We start from the raw sequence: 19981 nt of genomic DNA, 5'->3' as shown, positions 1-19981 counted from the left end.
AACTAGAATGGTACTCTGTTTCATATTTATAAACTAAAACTCGTAAATGTCATGTCATACCAACGCTCAATGTGATTCTGACAAAAGAGCAATCAAAGTCGGTAAAAGCTTGAAAAGTAAACGTAAAGAAGGCCCACGAGACGATTCATGTATTACCCAATAAGATGCGACCATTTTGGAATACAAGGAAAGTAATTCATCGTAATAATAGACAAAGGGAGATACTTAATTAGAAGAAAAAAGGTGTAGTAAGCATATTTTATGGCATTTACAAAGAAATGAGAAAAATTAATTTTATTTCATATTTATATTTAAATATAAATATTTTTAACTTTCTCGTTTATCATTCTTTTAATTTTATAACTCCTCCAAAATACAAAATTATACATTTTCAAAAGAAGAAAAAAACGCGAAAAAAAAAAAAAAGACAGCGAAAAATGTCTTTCGAGCGCATAAAGGTTCAAATGGTAACTACTTTGTGCAACTGTAGTTTATAAGCAGTCTATAGGCAATCACAGAAGTAGAAATCCTCAGACTGATACATTTTTTTTTTAATATTGTCCCCAATCCTGAATACCCTTTTTGAGTAGATGCATTTTTCCCACCTTAAAAACAAACCTTTTTTTCATAACTTTGGTCGGAGCGGGGGCATAAATAGGGACACTTAGCAAGCACCTGTAACGTCATTGTGTAGTAAATAAAAATTCAAATAATTGTCAAGTGTTTCTTGCAAAAATGGAACATGATGCTACGAATTGGTGACTATAGGCAAACCCCATCAAAATATTGCACTTTTTTAAAACATAATAAAGCGTTTTTTGTTTAATGGGCGGGATTATTATAAACGATTACGTCAATTTGATCAACACAACGCTAAAGTAAGATATTATGAAATAACTAAATCTAGTAGATACCAAATAAAATCATTTGTGATCTGTCTTATATCCTTTCCACCTGCCCAAACATGTAGTTGTCAATGTAGATTACTTGCCTGGGGGTGGGTCATATTTATATACATATATTACTTTTTAAGCAAATAACAAATTAAATGACGCACATTTCAATGAAGCCGCTTGAGTCACTAAAATCTTTTTCGTGCTTGATTTAACTTGTCCTGGCGACATTGGTTCGCTAGTTCATGATTAAAGTGTTGTTGCACTGCGACAGTCAAATGATGATGGGACACATATCCAAAGGAACTTTTTATGTGAACCTATGTGGGGATTTGGCGATTAACATTTATCAAATCATCACTGGGTTTATTAATTACTTTCTTGATTTCTCAAACAATTCGGCTGTCTCGTTCGTATTGGCGCCCGTCTTGTTGCCAAATAGTTTCTGATCTCCATCGTGAGACAGTTCCTTACATTTAGGGCTCATTTCGCAAAGACGTCTAGAAAATAATGAAAAGCATTCCAAACTTTTCCCTTTTTGAAACAAAATGAATAGCCAATATCAACATATTTTCGTGTGGACATAGATTGCTATTCATTAAAATGTAGGAGTACATTTTCTGCCTACTAGATGCATAAATACACACATAAGCTGTGTCAATCACTTTATTGCAGATTAGTAAAATATCAGTATTTCCCTAAATATACGTCACAAAAAAATGAAAATTGTACCATCAAAGGGGTGCTTTAAGTTTAGTTATTTCCAAAAAGTTTTATTCAAATTCACGAAGTTATGGCATTTTATTTATTATCAAAGAAGTTTTACTGGCCATTACTTTATTGCAGATCTCTTACAATGCCAAAATATCAGGCGAATAAAGGTTATCGAAAAGCAAAGGACTTGCTGGACTTGCAGAAGGATTGTCCATCTAAAATTTAGCCACGGAGCTGGAATGGGATCCAAAAACCTTGGCTGCATTCTTGAACAACTCGAACACCAAATCCAGAAAAATAAGGGCATCAGGGGAAACCTTTTAGATCATGATATTCGGAAAATTCGTATGGAAGGCAACCAAAACACGAACAGCACCAGTGCTTTCGTATTTTCAAAAGCTGAAATCGCTTCAAGATCCAGACATGTCCGATAAATGTGTTGAATGAGATTGCAAGGAACATCAAACCACTTCCAATCCCTCCATTGAGCAAACAACATAGGGAAAACGAATGGCTTGGACACAAAATAACATGAAAATGGATTTCCAACAGGTCCTATTTAGGGATGAGGCCCGTGCTTCTCTTGACGGTCCGGATTGATGGTCCAAAGTTTGAAACCCGAACGGAATTCCGACCCGTTATAGAGTTCATCGCCAACAAGGAGGTGGAGGCATCATGTTTTGACCGGGAATTATTGGGGATAAGTTGGTTGGACCATTCTGAGCGCCAGCAATGCGTACACGGTCTTTTTGGATAATCATTTGTCGACATGGCTAGATAACCTACCATTGTCACGTCGCTTTCAGATGATTTTTATACATGACAATGTACCATCCCATTCTGCTTGGGGCGACTGCATCCTTCGTTGAATGTATGGAATTCGTTGATGAAACTCTCATGACCTGACCACAGTATTCTTCAGACCATAACCCTATTGAATATCTATGGTCAGTATTAAAAAGAGGAGTTTATGAGGGAGGAGAGCAATTTACTTCAATGGATGCCTTGTGGAGGAACATAGTTGATGTTGCTAGAGCCATAACTCTTTTTAAGATCAAAGAATTGACTTCCTCGGGGGACAAAAGGTTGTTTTAAGTTATTAAGAAAAAGTGGTGGATAGATAATTAATTTATATGAGGCCCATGCCTATGATATGTTTTTGTTTATTATTCTTTGACAAAAAAATATAATAAAAAGTAAAGTCCGCAAGATAAGACATTGTATTTTTGCCCTAAAACATTTTAAGAGATCTGCGATGGATAGTGGAAATTCTTCGATAAAGAATACAATGTCATAATTTGTGAATATCGTATGAATTTGAATAATCTTTTTTGAAATAACTAACCTTAAAGGAGTCGTTTGATGATATAATTTTCATTTTGTTGTGACATATATTTAGTGGAATATTGATATTTTACTAATCTGCAATAAAGCGATTGACATATATATATATATATAAATATATATATATATATATATATATAGAGAGAGAGAGAGAGAGAGAGAGAGAGTCTGCACCATAGTAACAGACAGACACCTCCGTTCAACTAGACTGAATGAACTACAAATAACACTGCGGAAAAGAGGATATCCACTACCACTAATACAGAAAGGTATTGAACTGGCTGAAAAAATTCCAATAGACCAACTAAGAACCCCAAAAGAACACAACAAAGAACAAATTCTAGCATACGTCTCTACACACAACACAAACAACCCAGAACTATTCACACAGATAACAAAAAACCTTATCCTCCTCAATCAGAACGACAAACTAAACAACATACTTAAAACAACAAAAATAATAAAAAGCAAACGCCAACCCAAAAACTTAAAACACATCCTAACTTCCTCAAAACTCGTCCCACATACTACAAAAGAAGTTACAAAATGCAACAAACCGCGATGTGGAGTATGTGACATAATAATAGAAGGTAATACATACACATTCAAAAACCCAGCACAAACATTCAAAATAAAAAAGGATCTAAATTGCACCTCCAGAAATGTAGTATATGCACTAAAATGCACAACATGCAACTAATCCTACATAGGCGCCACCAAAAATTTCAGCAATAGAGTGGCCTTACATAAGAGCAACATCAAAATTGCAGATAACAGACACCTCTATGTTTCAAAACACGTACACACATGCAGTGGAAACAGCTTCAAAATAATGCCAATCTTCCAAACAGACAATTATTTTTATTTACTTACACAGGAAAAAACTTAATCACAAGATTCACTTCTGAACTGAACAGAGCCTAATATCATCACACAAAAACATGAAATGCAAGGTACACTCGCATGCACATCCATACACATACACATATACACACCCACACATAAATCAGAACCGACACATTAAAACACACACACGTGCGCGCATACAAACACACACAGACATAACACCCCTATCTCTAATACAACACACTGAACAATACCAACCCTACTTAACCTCGAAACCAACAACACTAGGAAATACCTAGAACCATAGTATAGTATCTGTTCCAACACCTCGCTCCCTTCTCAGTCAGTGGAGGAGAACCCCCTCATGACTGAGACAACTATCATCCCTTCTATCATCCCCCTCCCATACCTACCCCCTCCAATGCCCCCCTCCTCTGGGGAACAAAATCTTCCCCACACTAGGAACCGATCCTGGGTCTGGCCATACCCACATGGGGAGACAAATAAATAGAAACATTAAAAAATCCCCTATACATATTTTAAATACACCCCTCTTTCTAAACAAACATAATATAAGGAATACCCGAAAAGACTAAAACGAAAAACAACAATACTAAAATCCAAGAATCCAAAAAATAAATATCAAAATAGCATGAAAGCACCCCTACCCTTATTTCAGAAGAGCTAGTCCCCCCTCCCCACACATGCACATTAGTAATGACCTCACCTCCGACCACAGTCGCCTTCCTAAGGAAGCAAATAACCCCAAAATACTATAAAACAATATACACATTCCCAAACCAACAAAAGCAAACACACACACGCACACACACGCGCGCGCACACACACACACACACACACACACACACACACACCCTACCCCACCCTAAAGGAAAAGAAAAAAACATTTGCAGAAAGAGATAGCCAGGTCAGCGGTCTCCCTTGACAAGCCCAATAAAAAAGCAATAAAAGAGTAATAAAAATTGAGCATACCAATGAATAATAAACACTTACAAGCCTCCACCCCTTGGAAAAACTTCAAATTAATTACGAAAATCCGCCATTTTTACATCTCCAACACATTTGAAAATAATTTCTGACGAGGGCGCATCGCAGAACGTCTGAAACGCGCGTAAAAACGATTTCAGTGACTTAAAAACATTATTACAATGATCCAAACATAATTCCCAATGAAAAACCAAGACACGGAATAATAAAATAATGTTAAAAAATACACATTGTTGGTGACTACTCCCTTATTCAAAAAAAAAAAAAAATATATATATATATGTATATATATATATATATATATATATATATATATATATAATAGAGAGAGAGTAGGAGTGAGTCACGAGAAACGGATGTTTTTAGAACGCTCCTTGCTCTCTTTGAGTGAGGGAGGAAGTCTTTAAACCTGCTTATAAAATTTTTGTTGAAATATTCGCAGTTTTGTTTTCCCTGTGACTTACTGTGTGTGTGTGTGTGTGTGTGTGTGTGTGTGTGTGTGTGTGTGTGTGTGTGTAATATATATATTAGGTACGGGCAAAAATTGCGGAAAAATTAGTGGGACATGGTTTTGAAAGCCGGTTTATCATAATTTTTTAGCAAGTTTCCGACTACTTTTTGATTACATTTGAAAGATTAAAGCCTAAAGTTAATTTTCAAAAGGAAAAAGTATTTATACGCGTGAAAAAAAAAGGCTATAATGAAAAATGTTTTCACGGCGACATTCAGAAGCTGACAAATTCAGCTAAATTTTTAAGTTAAATAAATTAATTGTAAAAATACTTTGAAAGATAAATATTAGTTTTCTGGGTCTATTTCAAAGATACTGAGTTAAATAATAAAAAAAAAACGCCTTGTTTGTACAAAAAAAAATGGCTTAATTAGCCCCCAACGCGGGAGATTCCGGCTTCACTTAAACATAAGCAAACGAAGTCGTGTAAGCGATGATTCTACGGAAGCCCAGAAAGTCAAAAGGCTATCTGAAAATGACGTCAGGTAGTTGGAGGGAGGAAAGGGGTGCTGGTTTTCTTTTTGTTCTCAGCCGTGCATCCGTACATTACTATCGTGAACATTTGTATAATTTTTTTAATTATTTTTTAATTTAATTATTTTTCTGTGTTCCTGCTTTTCGATTAATTTTTTTTCAAGATTATATAAAACTTGTGTTACGCCGGAAAATTTACGTTCATTCAAGCAAGGAAAATACAAGAATCTTACATATAAAAATTACGCGAAATATGTAATCTAAAAAAAAAAAAAAGTAGAAATATTTTTTCAATTATAATTTTTCTGTGTGAAAATATTAAATAAACAATGCTTACTTAAATGATACTGTCGGTAGTTGGAGAAATTAATTTTTGTTCGAGTTATCGAATTCATTAATATGGACTTTAGTGGGGGTTTTCATAATGTTCCTGAAAAAAATTTGTTTCTTTTTTTTTTTTATTGTTACAATTTACGATACTATATTTTCATTAAAAAAAAACGCAAAAATATATTTTTTATTATTTTTTTTTTTACTACTGAAAATCATAACTTTAGTAAAGGTGTTCTTTGTTTTAAATAAAATAATACATTTCCAATGTCATGGCATCGTTCTAATTGACTGAGTTGTTCAGGATCGTATCGGGTCACGTGGATGAAATTGTTATAGATCTTGCTGCCGCGTGTGATAACAATTTCTTTTTTGTTCTCTCTTCTCTTGTGAAGCAACAGAAAACTCCGAAATAACAACAATCTTTCTTAGCTTATCCCGTCATTGTTTCCAGGCGTCTTAAATTTCTCTTTTCTATTGGATTCAAGCAATACCTGTTCAGGAGAGATGCAATTGAAGTTTACACAACTCCTGCTTTACAATAAACTTTACGTACAAGTACACTTACGGGAGGTATCCATTATCCGAGCGGAAGCCTTAAATATACAACTTTTTATTTTTAGTTATCCAACTTCGCTTATTCTTAATTCATCCTATCCTTAAAGGGAGAGGATATATAACAAATATTAGTGACCAAACGACAGTGTCAATATATTATTGATACACCTAGCATGTGTTGTTAAAAGCAGCAGCGGCAGTGAATGATGTTTTTACGTATCGATTCTCAATTAGACAAAATCTCCAATCAACAATTTTTTTTCAGCCAATCAATAGACGAAAAAAAAAATAATATTCACTTCGAATTCCAGTGTGTTCTATAAAAACCCAAACACAGTTTTCTTTCTCTGTTCTGATATTTTTCTTCAGACAACATGCACCTATGTCCGAAAGGCCCTCGGAAAGTAGTGTACACGTGATGTGAATGTGGTAACAGTGTAAAGAAACGGAAAAATAAGCCAACATTGTTAGCAGGCGCTTATGTCAACGGATACTTAAATCTAAGGGAGATAAACAGCATAAACGTAGCAAAAATAAGCATATTTTGCAAGGTATAATTTGGAGCGCTTATTAATTAACGAGCAAAAAGTAAACAACCTGTTACAATGAAATTATGGTAATTAATCAAAAACAAAAATAAACTTGTTAATTAAGGAAAATAAAAAACTTTTTTGGAGGAGCTTTTGAAGTATTTAAACCGTCATTTAAAAATTTTTTAAACGAAAATAAAAAAATTAAAAAAATAAGAAATTTGCTTTTCTTTGTTTTAGGTAATCAGTCAACGTCAGGGTGATTAAAACGTTTTTGAAGGATATTTTGAAGTATTTAAACCGTCAATTTCTGGCTATGATTAAAATTTATTTATTTATTTATTTTTTTACTATTATATAGTTTCACCTAGAAATTCAATAAACAAAATATACCGTAAAAATTGAATTTAATAATAATAAAATTATACCGTCCTTTCTCTACCTGAATATCTGAATTGTCAAAACTCTTATCAAAAATTAAATGAATAATAAAAATTTTTATTTTCATTAATTAACAAGTTTATTTAATTTTTGTTGTTGATTAATTAACATCGTTTCATTGTAGCAGGTTGTTTACTTTTGTGTAACATTATTATATTTTCAGTTTGTTAATTAACTTTTTTTTTTTGCAATTGCCGGGACTAACTTCACCTGGCGCTTGCAGGTCTGGTATAGCATTCATGCATTTTTTTTTTTTTTTTTTTTTTTTTTTTTACTGCTTCGGCAATTTCTGAGGCTAACCTTATTCAGATATAGTTTGATCGCTAACGTGTTTCCTTTTCGTAAACTGCTTCGGCAATTTCCGGAATTCGGCCACAATAATAGTGTAATCATTCCTTTCTTTTCTTTTTTTTTTTTTTCATTTAACATTCATAATTCTGCTGATAATCTTAGCGCCCCAAATTATACCTTGCAAAATAAGCTTATTTTTGCTATATCTATGTTGGTTATCTCCCTTAGATTTAAGTATCCATTGACATAAGCGCCAGTTAGCATATGCCCCAGGGTTTGCACAAACTTGAAAAGCTTTTGAATTTTAAGTTTTGCCTTGAAATGCCTTATTTTTTAAATTGCCTTGAAAAGTCCTTGAAAATATGGGAAATGGCTTGAAAATGCCTTAAAAGGCCTTGAAAAGCGTATTTTTTTATGTCCAGTATAAATTTGTGTCAAAATATCAAAAATAAAATCAAAATCAATACTATTAAATTATTTTTAAGTATTAATAGAATTACCATTAAAATATTTTTAAAATAATGAAAATAAAATTGAATATTATCGTGAATACAAAAGTTGCGTCCCTTTGTTTTCCATATAATAACAGTAAAGGGACGTAACTCTCATACCGGAAGTTTAAAAATAAATGCCTTCTCTAAACCCAAGACTAATGACCACCAAGCGGGTACGGTGTAGAAGCCAATTTAAAAGTGCATCAAACATTCTTATGCACAACAGGACGGTAAAGGGAGATGGGTGTGATAGTGTGCTGAAAGAATATGATACTTCTTGTGGTTAGAAGCAAGAAAGAGAAGTCTTACCGTGGGTGCTCTGCGAGTGAGTTCAGGCGAAGAAAAGGAAGAACAAACATGGCGGCCAGCATTTTTATTTCGTCCGTTCTCGCATAATCTCGTGTGTGCATGAAGATGGAACCTATAAAACGATGTTCATTTCTGGGTGCTGGGAGATGATTCCCGATCAGCCAAGAGAGAAGAGACAGAGGACTGTAGCGATAATCTTTCTTGAACATTCCGTTTGTGTATTTGAGGTGAACCCCCCCCCATTTTACATCAAGCTATTTCGGCGATGGCCAACGCAGGCTTAAGCAATATGATTAAGCCTTTTAATGGCGACGGTGATGTGGTGGCGTGGCTTAAAAAAGTGGACCTTGTAGCAAGGATTCAGAAGCTGGATGATGTGGCCGCAGTAATACCACTGTTTCTGGAAGGGGACGCACTGGCCCTCTATTTGGAGCTCAGCGAGCGGGAACAGGGTGACACAGACGCCATCAAGGGTCGACTGATCGAAGCTTTCGCAGAGGGGCCTTTCGAGGCCTTTAATAAGTTGAAAGAGAAGAGGTGGACTGGTGAATCTGTGGATGTCTATGCGAATGAGATAAGGAGATTGGTTGAGTTGTCGGGCATCAGAGGATATGCCACGAGTCACGTAGTCAAGATGACTTTTGTTACCGGGTTCCTGGAAGAAATATCGAAAAGGTTGCAGCAGGTACCGGGGGTGGAGACGCTGGATGTGAGTGAGCTGCTTAGAACTGCAAAAATCTTGGTGAGCACCCAGCCCACGGAGCCTGGAGGAACGACAGCAACGGTACAGCAGGATGTGGGCAGGAATCTGCCAAACCCGCGGATCGCATGCTTCGAATGCGGGGGACCACACATGAGAAGAGACTGCAGGAAGTTCTTGCAATGGACAGTGTGTTACAAATGCAATCGAAGAGGCCATTTAGCGGTAAAATGCACAAGTTCGGGAAACTGGCGAGGGGAAGCCGACGCGCCAGCGGCCGCCCCGATTCGAGAACAGAGGCGCACCCACAGCAGATGCCCAAACAGAAGATTGCGGTGGAAGGACAGGAAGTTATGGCCCTGATTGACACTGGCTGCACCACTACCATGGTGCACACTACTCTGGTCAGAAGATGGAAAGGGAAGGATGAAGTAGTGGCATTCGATGGGTCGCGAGTGAAGTGTCGAGGGAGGAAGACCGTTACTATTGATATTGCTGAACGTCGGATGAGGGTCCATGCAATTGTCACTGATCGCCTGGTGCCTGGTGTCCAAGCCATCATTGGAATGGATGTTATATGCCGCCTTGGCGGTGTTACCATCACATGTGACAATGTGAGTTTCGGACTAGCTGAGTGCGCGGTGACGGAGAACGCCCCCAGAGGGATCAACAAGGCCGGGGAGGAAAGAAAATTGTCGATCAAAGATCAGGACTTCCGAACCGAATTCGATGGAGAGCGGTGGACGGTGGAGTGGGCATGGAAACATCAAGCGCCATCGCTGACAAGCAGGGTGGCGTGCTACACAAATTCGCTTAGAGGAGGGACGAGAAAGGAGTTTGAGCAGGAAGTCGACCGATGGATTGAGGAGGGGATACTGATGCCTTGGACGGATGATGTGGAGTCGGGCATTTTGCCGTTGATGGCCGTTCTGCAAACAACTAAAGGGAAAGTAAGACCGGTCCTGGATTTCCGAGAGCTGATAAAATGGGAAAGGGAGATGGGGTAGTGAGCTCATACATAGACGACATTCTGGTGAATGAAACTGTGGTAACTGCCAAGGAGGTGGTGGCTCATTTGAAGAGGTTCGGGTTGGTCGCCAAAGAGCCGGAAAAATTAGACGGAGGGCTGCTTTGGGCCTAAAACTGAAACGAGGTGCATCAGGCGCCTAGAGTTTCGCAGGGGAAACGAGATCCCACAACTGAAGCAGGAGCTCAACAGACGTGAACTTTTTTCCATATGCGGAAAGTTAATTGGATATTACCCTATTGCTAGCTGGCTTAGACCAGCATGCAGCTACATAAAGAGACACGCCGAAGGACGAGGATGGAATGATAAGGTGGGAGAAAGAACGGTCGCCATGATGGAAGAGCTCCTGAAAGAAGCAGAACGGCAAGACCCAGTCCAGGGAACCTGGAACATACCGCGAACATTGGATGGAGTCGTGTGGTGCGATGCGAGCAGCATTGCAACAGGGGTCGTTTTGGAAATTGGAGGAGTAGTTGCAGAAGATGCAGCCTGGTTGAGGAAAAAGAATGACGTCAGCCACATCAATGTGGCGGAATTAGACGTGACAATAAAAGGAGTCAATCTGGCCTTGAAATGGGGACTACGTGACATCTGCATCAAAACAGACTCTGCCACGGTGTTTGCTTGGCTAAAGTCTCTCATTTCAAGCGAAAAAAGGATAAAAACGAAAGGGGCTGTGGAGATGTTAGTGAAGCGCAGGCTTGGGGTGCTGGCTGAGCTAATACAAGAGTTTTGTTTGAAGCATCGCATAGACATGGTGGCTTCTGAAAAGAACCGAGCAGATGCTCTCACGAGAGTGAAGAAGAGTTGGCTGTTGCCAAAGAAAGATGTTGTTGCTGCATCGGATCTAGATGACGTTGGCATGCGAATACTGCACAATTTGCACCATATGGGGGTAGAGAGGACTTGGTACTTAGTGAAAAAAGTTGACCCGAGGATCACCAAGGAGCAGGTGAGGCAAGTGGTCAGGACATGCGACAGATGTCAGTCGATTGATCCTGCTCCAAGCACGCATGAAGCTGGCCAATTGGAGGTGAGTGGGACCTGGGAGAGACTGGCATGCGATGTCACCCATTACAGGGGTGGACTTTACCTGACCATGATTGACTGTAGGCCCGGGCGATTTGCCCTATGGAAGAAGCTACGTGGAGGAACAGGCAATGAAATAGCGGCAATCCTTGATGAGGTGTTTTTGGAGCGAGGCCCCGTGGAAGAGTTGTTAACCGACAACAGGACTGCGTTCAAGTCAGTAGCAGTGACAGAAGTACTGAAGAAATGGAAGATCCAACAATTTTTCAGAGCTGCCTACAGACCTAGTGGCAACGGGATTGTAGAGAGAAACCACCGCACCATAAAGGCAGTTGTGGAAAGAGGAGGCACCTCACCTGAGCAAGCTATCTTCTGGTATAACATGTCGCCTAAACTGGGACAAGTACCAGAGACGGTCCCGCAACTGTCAATGTTTGCATATTCCTGGAGACATCCCAGGGTGGAGCCAGCAAGCCGAGAAGTAGAGGCCACAGGGACAATTAAACTCGGGGACGAGGTATGGGTGAAGCCACCGGGGGCGCGCTGCACCACACCATGGAGTAGGGGTCGCGTGACTGGGAGGAACACTAGTAGCAACATTGTGGTGGGAGGAGTCCCGAGGCACATTCTCGACGTCAGACCAGTTGAGGGCGAAGCAGTGGAGGGGAGGGTGCAGCCACAGGAGGAGGACAAGACACCTCAGAGGCCAAGTAGAGAGAGGCGACCGCCACAGTGGATGAGAGACTATGAAATGTGATCTTGAGATCAGGGAGGCATGTGGTTAGAAGCAAGAAAGAGAAGTCTTACCGTGGGTGCTCAGCGAGTGAGTTCAGGCGAAGAAAAGGAAGAACAAACATGGCGGCCAGCATTTTTATTTCGTCCGTTCTTGCATAATCTCGTGTGTGCATGAAGATGGAACCTATAAAACGATGTTCATTTCTGGGTGCTGGGAGATGATTCCCGATCAGCCAAGAGAGAAGAGACAGAGGACTGTAGCGATAATCTTTCTTGAACATTCCGTTTGTGTATTTGAGGTGAACCCCCCCCCTCATTTTACATCACTTCTTTTTGAGCAGATACCTGTCATTGGATTGGAAAAATTTGTTGGGTTCAACCACAGGAGTGAAAATGACAGGCTAGATTAACTATTTGCAACCTACATGGCTGATATTTGTTACAGCAAGCTGTTTTAAATTGTGAGGACTGTTCTGGTGCTCTCTCGTGGCCAGGCCAGTATAGAGAGAGGATTCTCCGTGAACAAGGAAATAGAGGTGGAGAATATGAAGGATGAGACTGTAGTGGCATAGTGAATCATCTGTGACCAGGTTAAAGCAGCAGGAGAGGTGTGTCAAATCCCAATAACCAATCCCCTGCTTGTTTCATGCTTAATGGCTGGACACAGGTATAACTGTTACATGATAAGGGCTGTCCCCTGTTCATGTAAATATAAAAATAGAGAGATTAGTTAAAATGAAAATAAGAGAAAACAGAAATCGAACCCTGGACATAAGTTTTAAAGAACAATAGGTTTAAATGGAATGTCCAGTAAATTGTTAATTCGGATGAAATAAATAATAAATAAACTATTCAATTGTTAAAAGAATGTGGATAATAAAATATGGGTTAAATAAATTAGATATGTAGGTTAAATTCCTTTGTGGAAACAACACAAGAAAAAATAGGTTATTGGGAAATCAATGTCGGAAACGTGCAAAGTCGCGCATGTTGAAACACGTGAATTTTGCTCACGTGGCCGGGGTGCATGGATTTCTCAATATAGGAAGTGAGAGTTAGTTGGTCGGGGAGACGGTCAGTGAGAAAACTCAGAGACAGGCAGACGTCTGAAGCGAGACGTCACTTCAGAAACTAAAATGTGAAACTTTGAATTCTTAATGAGGAAATCACGACCGGTCGTAAAGAAATAAATTCATCATGTGTTTTGTGATAAAGCTCATCTTTGTGTTTGTGATTTCTACAAAAAGGTAAATTGTATTGTTATTATATGTCTGTGTTATAAAATGTCATTACATACACGTCTCGACATCTCATATCCACAATGTGAATCTACATCATATCTACACTAAGACTGTCTGAACACTATCTCATCATTCTAAGAGCTTTCTTCATATCTACACGTCTAAGTAATGAACATTTAAAATATAGGAATAGTTATAAACGAACAATCTCTCTTACAACAACATCTCTCTCTCTCTCTAAGATACAACATCATATGTAATAAGACAAGAACTCTCACTAAGACTCATAGCTTTACTAATAAGAACTCACGTAACATACGCGCACAAGTGGTATCGTCTAATACTAATAATAATAACTATATAACATAACATGTACTTGGAAAAACAAAAAGAAGAGAGATAAAAAGGTAGACAAAAACTCCAGAGAAAAGCAGACCTTGAACAGACAGAAAAACTAAATAAGAAGAAAGTGAGAGTAGAAAATGACATTATGTCAATGATTTCATCAGGAGATGCCCTTGCTCTGAAAGCAGAAAATTCTGGGAATTTGAATCTTGACAAAGTCATATGCTTTCAGAAAATCGACCTTTGAAAAAAAAAAAAAAAAAATGAACTGACTAAACTCAAAGAAAGGCTTCAAACTAAACAAGAACTGAAAACGATTCAGAATCAATAAATGAATGTGTAGTGAAGCTGTAAATAGTTGACCAGTTTTGTTGTGCATTAGAGAAGTTCATGTAACTGTGTTACTTTTATAACTACTTCATGAAATAAAGAAATAAAAATGACTTTTTCTGTTATCAATTATTAAATTTTTTGGTTTATTATATTGAATTTTGTTTGGAGAAGGCCTTGGAAAATTTTGAAAAGCCTTGAAAAGTCCTTGAAAATGAACATTGAAAATCTTTATGAACCCTGTGCATGTTGTAAGAAACTGTGGCATGCGAATCTAGAATCATTTGATTACGAAGTGAATGTGATTATGCAAGTTGTTCGGAGTTCAAAATAGCTGAATAAAAGAAAATGGATCTTTTACTTGGCATTTAGCTTTGTTTTGGATTGTTGTTATTTATCTTTGTTATTGATAGAAAGAAGAAAGATTTACTGTTGCGAAATGTCTTTGTCGTAAGTGAAGTGAAGAGAAGAAAATACTCCGGCACGAGTGTGTACTCTTTCAACTAAATAATTTACATGGCTGCAATAGGCATAAATATATTTTGCAACGAGACACACATGAACTATTAAGCACAGTACCAACATATGCGTGCTGGTAACTGAACTCTCTCACACAAAAGTTCGTACATACTCTCTCATTGGTAATGTACACGCGCGTGCGCGTTTACATGCCTATTCCATTTACACACGTATAAAAGCACATAGTGCCAACCGAAATAAATGTTTACTCGATTCCTTCTTATATACTAAATAATTCTCACTCGAAATGTTCTCTGAACTCTTCCAACCATCATAGATTGCCAACACTTTATTTTGCATTGTCTTGACAAGTTGCCAATAAAAATTAATTATCTTGTATAGTTCAACATTGTCATTATTCTCTTTGATGATGCGTTATCTTCAATATACAGGGTATGCTACCCTTATTTATCTCCTTTCCATAGCGGTAAGATGTGACACAAGGGTAAAATAAATGGGATTGAAGAGTCAGCGCCATAGAGGAAGAGCACTTTGACCAACAAAAAATTCCTGGGCATCCCCTTTGGCATTCTCCAGTAGGCACAACTTAGGCGACTAGCAATTACCTAAACCCTTCTCAAAGGGAGAAGGCAAAGTTTGGGAAGGCAGATCTCCTAGAACTACACAAGACCAGCAACATATCGCAGTCAACAGAAAAAAGACCATTTTAATAATAGTCCAGACTCTGAATTTTGGTGTCGACTTGGTAAATTCAAAGGCACAAATGCCTTTTCTGGTTGAATGAAGGCCATTATTCGATCTAAAAAAAAAATATTAGCATTACAAAAAATACTTGATGAATTTAGCTTTAAAATTATGCCATTCACAGTTCAGTAAATATAAAAATTGAAATGTATCCAAGACTTTTGTAACATAATGTGTTATGTAAAAAGAATGAAACAAGAAAATCTGATGTAATTAATATTTTTTCTTTATTTTAGTTCTTTTACTGGAAATAAGAAATCTGGCAGTTCTAATGAACATAAATCCAATAGCCAAGAACAAGATGGTGTGGATTTTGTCGCACAGGATAAAATATGGCGGGAATATCTCAACAGCGAACGACAGATTGTAAAAGATTGGTGAGTAATTTCTGATTATTCGAATACACTTGACTTAACTTAAAATAAAAGATTCAATAAAAGTTATGCTTAAATTAAGATGTTTCGGAATTCTTTTAGATGAGAATTTGTAATTTGGATTATTTGGATACTAAGAAAATAGAGAAACAAGTGATATCTAAATTTGGAAAAAAGATTATCTAAAATAGAATGGCAACAAAATAAATACTTAAATCTAATTAAAATTTAAAATTCTTAATGACATGCATCAACGTTTATCAAAAGAAGAAAGCTAGGTAGAATCAAATATTGCGGGGTAGCTATGTAGGTTTAATATTAAAAAGTCAACAGTTTTCTTTGGATTATTTGTATTATTCATACTACTATTCTTATTTTGGATGTTATTCTCACAACATTTTGACCGATATAACATTCGACCTTCAGGCGTGTGTCTTGTCAGATTTGGGAACCTTTCTGTTGGACTCAGAAATCCGCATGGGATATCGAATGGAGCTGTTTTTTTAATCCATGAGAGTAGCTTGCTCTCTTTCTGCAAGGGCCCGTGATGTAACAGAAAAAGTGTTAAGTAATAATCAATTGATAGTCCCCTGGAGCTTGAAAGTTTAATCCTCGATGAAGGCGATACTAAGAATACAACTACAAATTACTTATTATATCATATACATGATTATGAATGACAGAACGCGAGGAAGCTATAGGTTTCGGTTCAATATTTTGTACGAATTCCCGAGTTTGACAAGATGCGGAAGGTCAGAAGTTACATCTGCTGAACGTTGTAAGAATAATACCCAAGATAAGGACAGCAGTCTGAATAATCTAATACATAATAGAGGATGTCCCTAAACATTTGATATCATTTTAAATGCCAATATCTCTGAAACTACTAAATTTTTTTGAATATTCTAACAATTTATATTGACAAATGAGTCTCCAATTATCTTATAACAACTACTAAACACGTAAACTACACATAAAAATAAACGTTTATGTTATATTTCCATGGAAAAGCATCAGGCTAATTACACAGATTTACAATACATTATTTTAGGATTGTTTTTATAGCTAATCAGTGCTTACTTTAACTTTTAAGCAATTGGATGCCTTTCTTTTTTACTCCTTCGTCCTTCACACTCTATTTATTTCTATTCAGCTAATGAGTGCCGCACCCTTTGTTTGGATTCTTTACTTTTAAGTAGAGCAAATAAACAAAAAGTTACCATACTCTGATTCGAGAAAAGCTAAGACAATTAGTTTATCACATTTTTCCTGTTAACTATCACCATCTTAAATTTATTTTAGAATTATAATCTTAACACATTATAGACCTCTGTTTATTTATTTATTTATTCTTTTATTTATTATTATTATTATTATTATTATTATTATTTTATAAGTACGTATTGAAACGCACCAAACAACACATAAGAAAATGGATAGATATTGCCTTGCTGGTGAATTTTTGGGTGGTTGTCAAAACTTCCCCCTATATTGAAAAATAAAAATACACAAAAATCTTTACGCTATACATCTGCCCGTCATGGATCGAAAATATCAAATTTTAAAAATCATGTAACTTGATCAATTACTTTCTTTTTATTATTTTTAAAAAAATCATTATTTTAACGATTTTTAGTAGTTAATGGTAAATCGTAGCCATTACAAGATTAATTTTGATCTTTATTTCTGGAGAGGTTGTTAAGTTGGAGATAACCAGTAATGAAGTGTACCTTTTCAGAAATAAGTATTTTTAATGTAGCCTGAATAATTTAATTGATAGAATTTAAATCAACAAATGAGTCTCCAAGTACCTAATGACAATTGCCAAACTAAACTACACGTATACTTATTTTGGTGTTAACAGTCAATTAAAATAAGGTGATGGATGACCGAAATATAATAAAAAGTTGAAAATGAATATGACTTGAAAATATTTTATAATTAGTTAAAAGATTTTGTTTTTTGTTTGTTTGTTTTTTTTTTGTTTTTTTTTTGTTATTTTTAGAAAATTTTAAGAAAAATGTTATTTTACTAAAATTAGCTAAAAAGTGTTCGAACATGTTTTTCCTCACATATACACACCTACATGTACGCACGCACATACGCACACACACGCACACATATACACATCCTCATACACACACCCACATGTACACATGCACATATGCACAGACACGTACATATATTCACATTCACGTATATACACTCCCATTCACGTGCATACACACACACATGCTAACATACACACATGTATGCACACAAACGCGCACATGTACACACACATGGGAAACGTTACTTCCCCTGAAAGGAATTCTAGACATGCGCAGTCAGAACACTCACCCCGATATAAAAGTCCACAACACCATTCAACTTCCTCTTTCTTCCCTTTTTGCCTGGGTTCGTCAACCAGGCAAGTTCGGCGTCCATAGCTCTTGGCTTGAAGACTTTTCCATGTGGATGACTGCTATCATGAACGCACGGTTTTGCTGAGGCCAACACTCACTTTCTATTTCCCTTTCTACATGCGGACGGCCATTTCTTGTCCTCAACTTCATTCCTTTCTTTTCCACGCATGTAGTTGTCAACGCATGAATGAACACGTGTTTCACCTAAACCATTTTATTTTCGACAGAAAATAAACGACATGTTTATTTTATCCAGCAATTGAGTTTTTGTTTCCTTCATTCCATTCGTTTCATTATTTTCTTTTGTAGCGAGTTAGGGTATTTATATCCTGGTCTGCAACAAAAGCTTCTCATATGCTATAGGTTTGGTAAATATAATATTTAGAAAAAAAAAATAAATAAATAATTTTTTGTTTTACAGTGTGATCCTCTAAAAAAAATGCAACCATTACACCGTACTTGGCCTTCGGGACAAGATCACAGTGTAGTATCTGTTCTTCAGATGCTGCACTTGAATTTTTTGTTTTCTGTCAGTGGAGGAGAAATCCTTCACGACTGAGACAATTTTTATTTTTGTTCCTTTTCTCCACGTTAAAAAACGACCCTGGTGTCTAACTCTGTCCCGTGGGGAGGCATTGTAAATAGGAACCCATGGAATCATTAATAAAATTCAAACTCCTAAGAAATATCACTTACGTATTTAGTGAATAAATATTCAATTCAACATTTAACAAAATATGAATATTAAATTTAAATTTAAAGATTCAAGTTAAAATGCTGATGCAAACATTTACTTTGTTGCCATCCTATTATTGTAAATAATGCTTTTCACCTGCTAAATTTAAATATTCTTTTTCTATTCTCTATTTTGTTTTATTTTTAACTCTCTAGCCTTCTCTATTTTTTCTGTGTGCCTTCCCTTTTTTTCCACTTCATGTGCAATAGCTTTTGGTCCTTTACGCCCACGAAACAAGTAAAAACAATATGAAAACGGAAACGTCCCCGTCTTCTGTAGAGTTCGACTGACTGTACATATACTAATCGATGGGGTGGCTGATCCCCTATGAGCACCGCTTTTAGTAATGGTGCACAAAATGAGACGAAGTTTCAAAGATGGCAGCAGGTCTGTCAATTGAGGTATGGAAGCACAAAATTGATACAATACTTTCGCTATTCTTTTGGCTTTAAAACTGCTTATTTATATATTTGGATAAAATTTTAAGATTTTTTTGTTAATATATTTTTTCTAACATATTTGCGTTTTATTTTTTTAAATGTACTATATTTAAATATACTTTATTTACATAGATTTTATTTAAACCTGCTCAGTCTATTACATTTATTTTTCACCCCACCCCCATAATAAAAAATATATTAAAATTACAATAGAAAAATACGAGCATGAAATGTAATGTGGTTAAGCTTAAACATGGAAAAGTAAAGAACTAGTTGTTAAAACTGGAAAAGAAAAGGACAAGATATTCTAGTATAAAATATAATAAATTCATAACTTAAAATATTGTAGCATTAAGAATTGATTATATAATGTTATAAATTGAATTAAAAAAAAATATTTATATACATATATATTCAGTTCGTAAATTTTAATAATTAATTTCTGTTTTCATTTGGTGATCTTTTTTTTAATTTTATTTTAGGGAAACAAATTGGGGATTCCTCACGAGGTTTGATCCAAAGGTGAGTGTTAAAACTTCTATTCATATTTAGTTTTAAGATACACTAGCTAGGGTAATGCTGCCACATTTGGGAAGGTCTTGCACCAAATCGACTTTGCAATCTTGCGGAAGATGATTACGTTTGTTTTCGA

The 19981-nt window shown here is 36.4% G+C and overlaps 1 protein-coding gene across 3 annotated transcripts in view; it reads left to right on the top strand.

The window, feature by feature from the left end:
* LOC145279844 (ciliary microtubule inner protein 5-like) overlaps nucleotides 1-19981 on the top strand; it is a 135966-nt gene that overhangs the window by 98432 nt on the left and 17553 nt on the right. For all 3 annotated transcript variants that reach the window (XM_080131287.1, XM_080131286.1, XM_080131285.1), the window contains exons 2-3: nucleotides 15611-15751; nucleotides 19812-19851. In XM_080131287.1, coding sequence (XP_079987413.1) covers nucleotides 15611-15751; nucleotides 19812-19851 — 181 coding nt within the window. The remainder of the gene's footprint in view (nucleotides 1-15610; nucleotides 15752-19811; nucleotides 19852-19981) is intronic.

The sequence above is a fragment of the Euprymna scolopes genome, chromosome 7 (genome assembly GCF_053919585.1).
Source record: "Euprymna scolopes isolate OS-2025 chromosome 7, ASM5391958v1, whole genome shotgun sequence".
NCBI lineage: Eukaryota > Metazoa > Mollusca > Cephalopoda > Sepiida > Sepiolidae > Euprymna > Euprymna scolopes.
The sequence above is the reverse complement of the archived record's forward strand: the minus strand, read 5'-3'. Positions and strand labels throughout refer to the sequence as shown.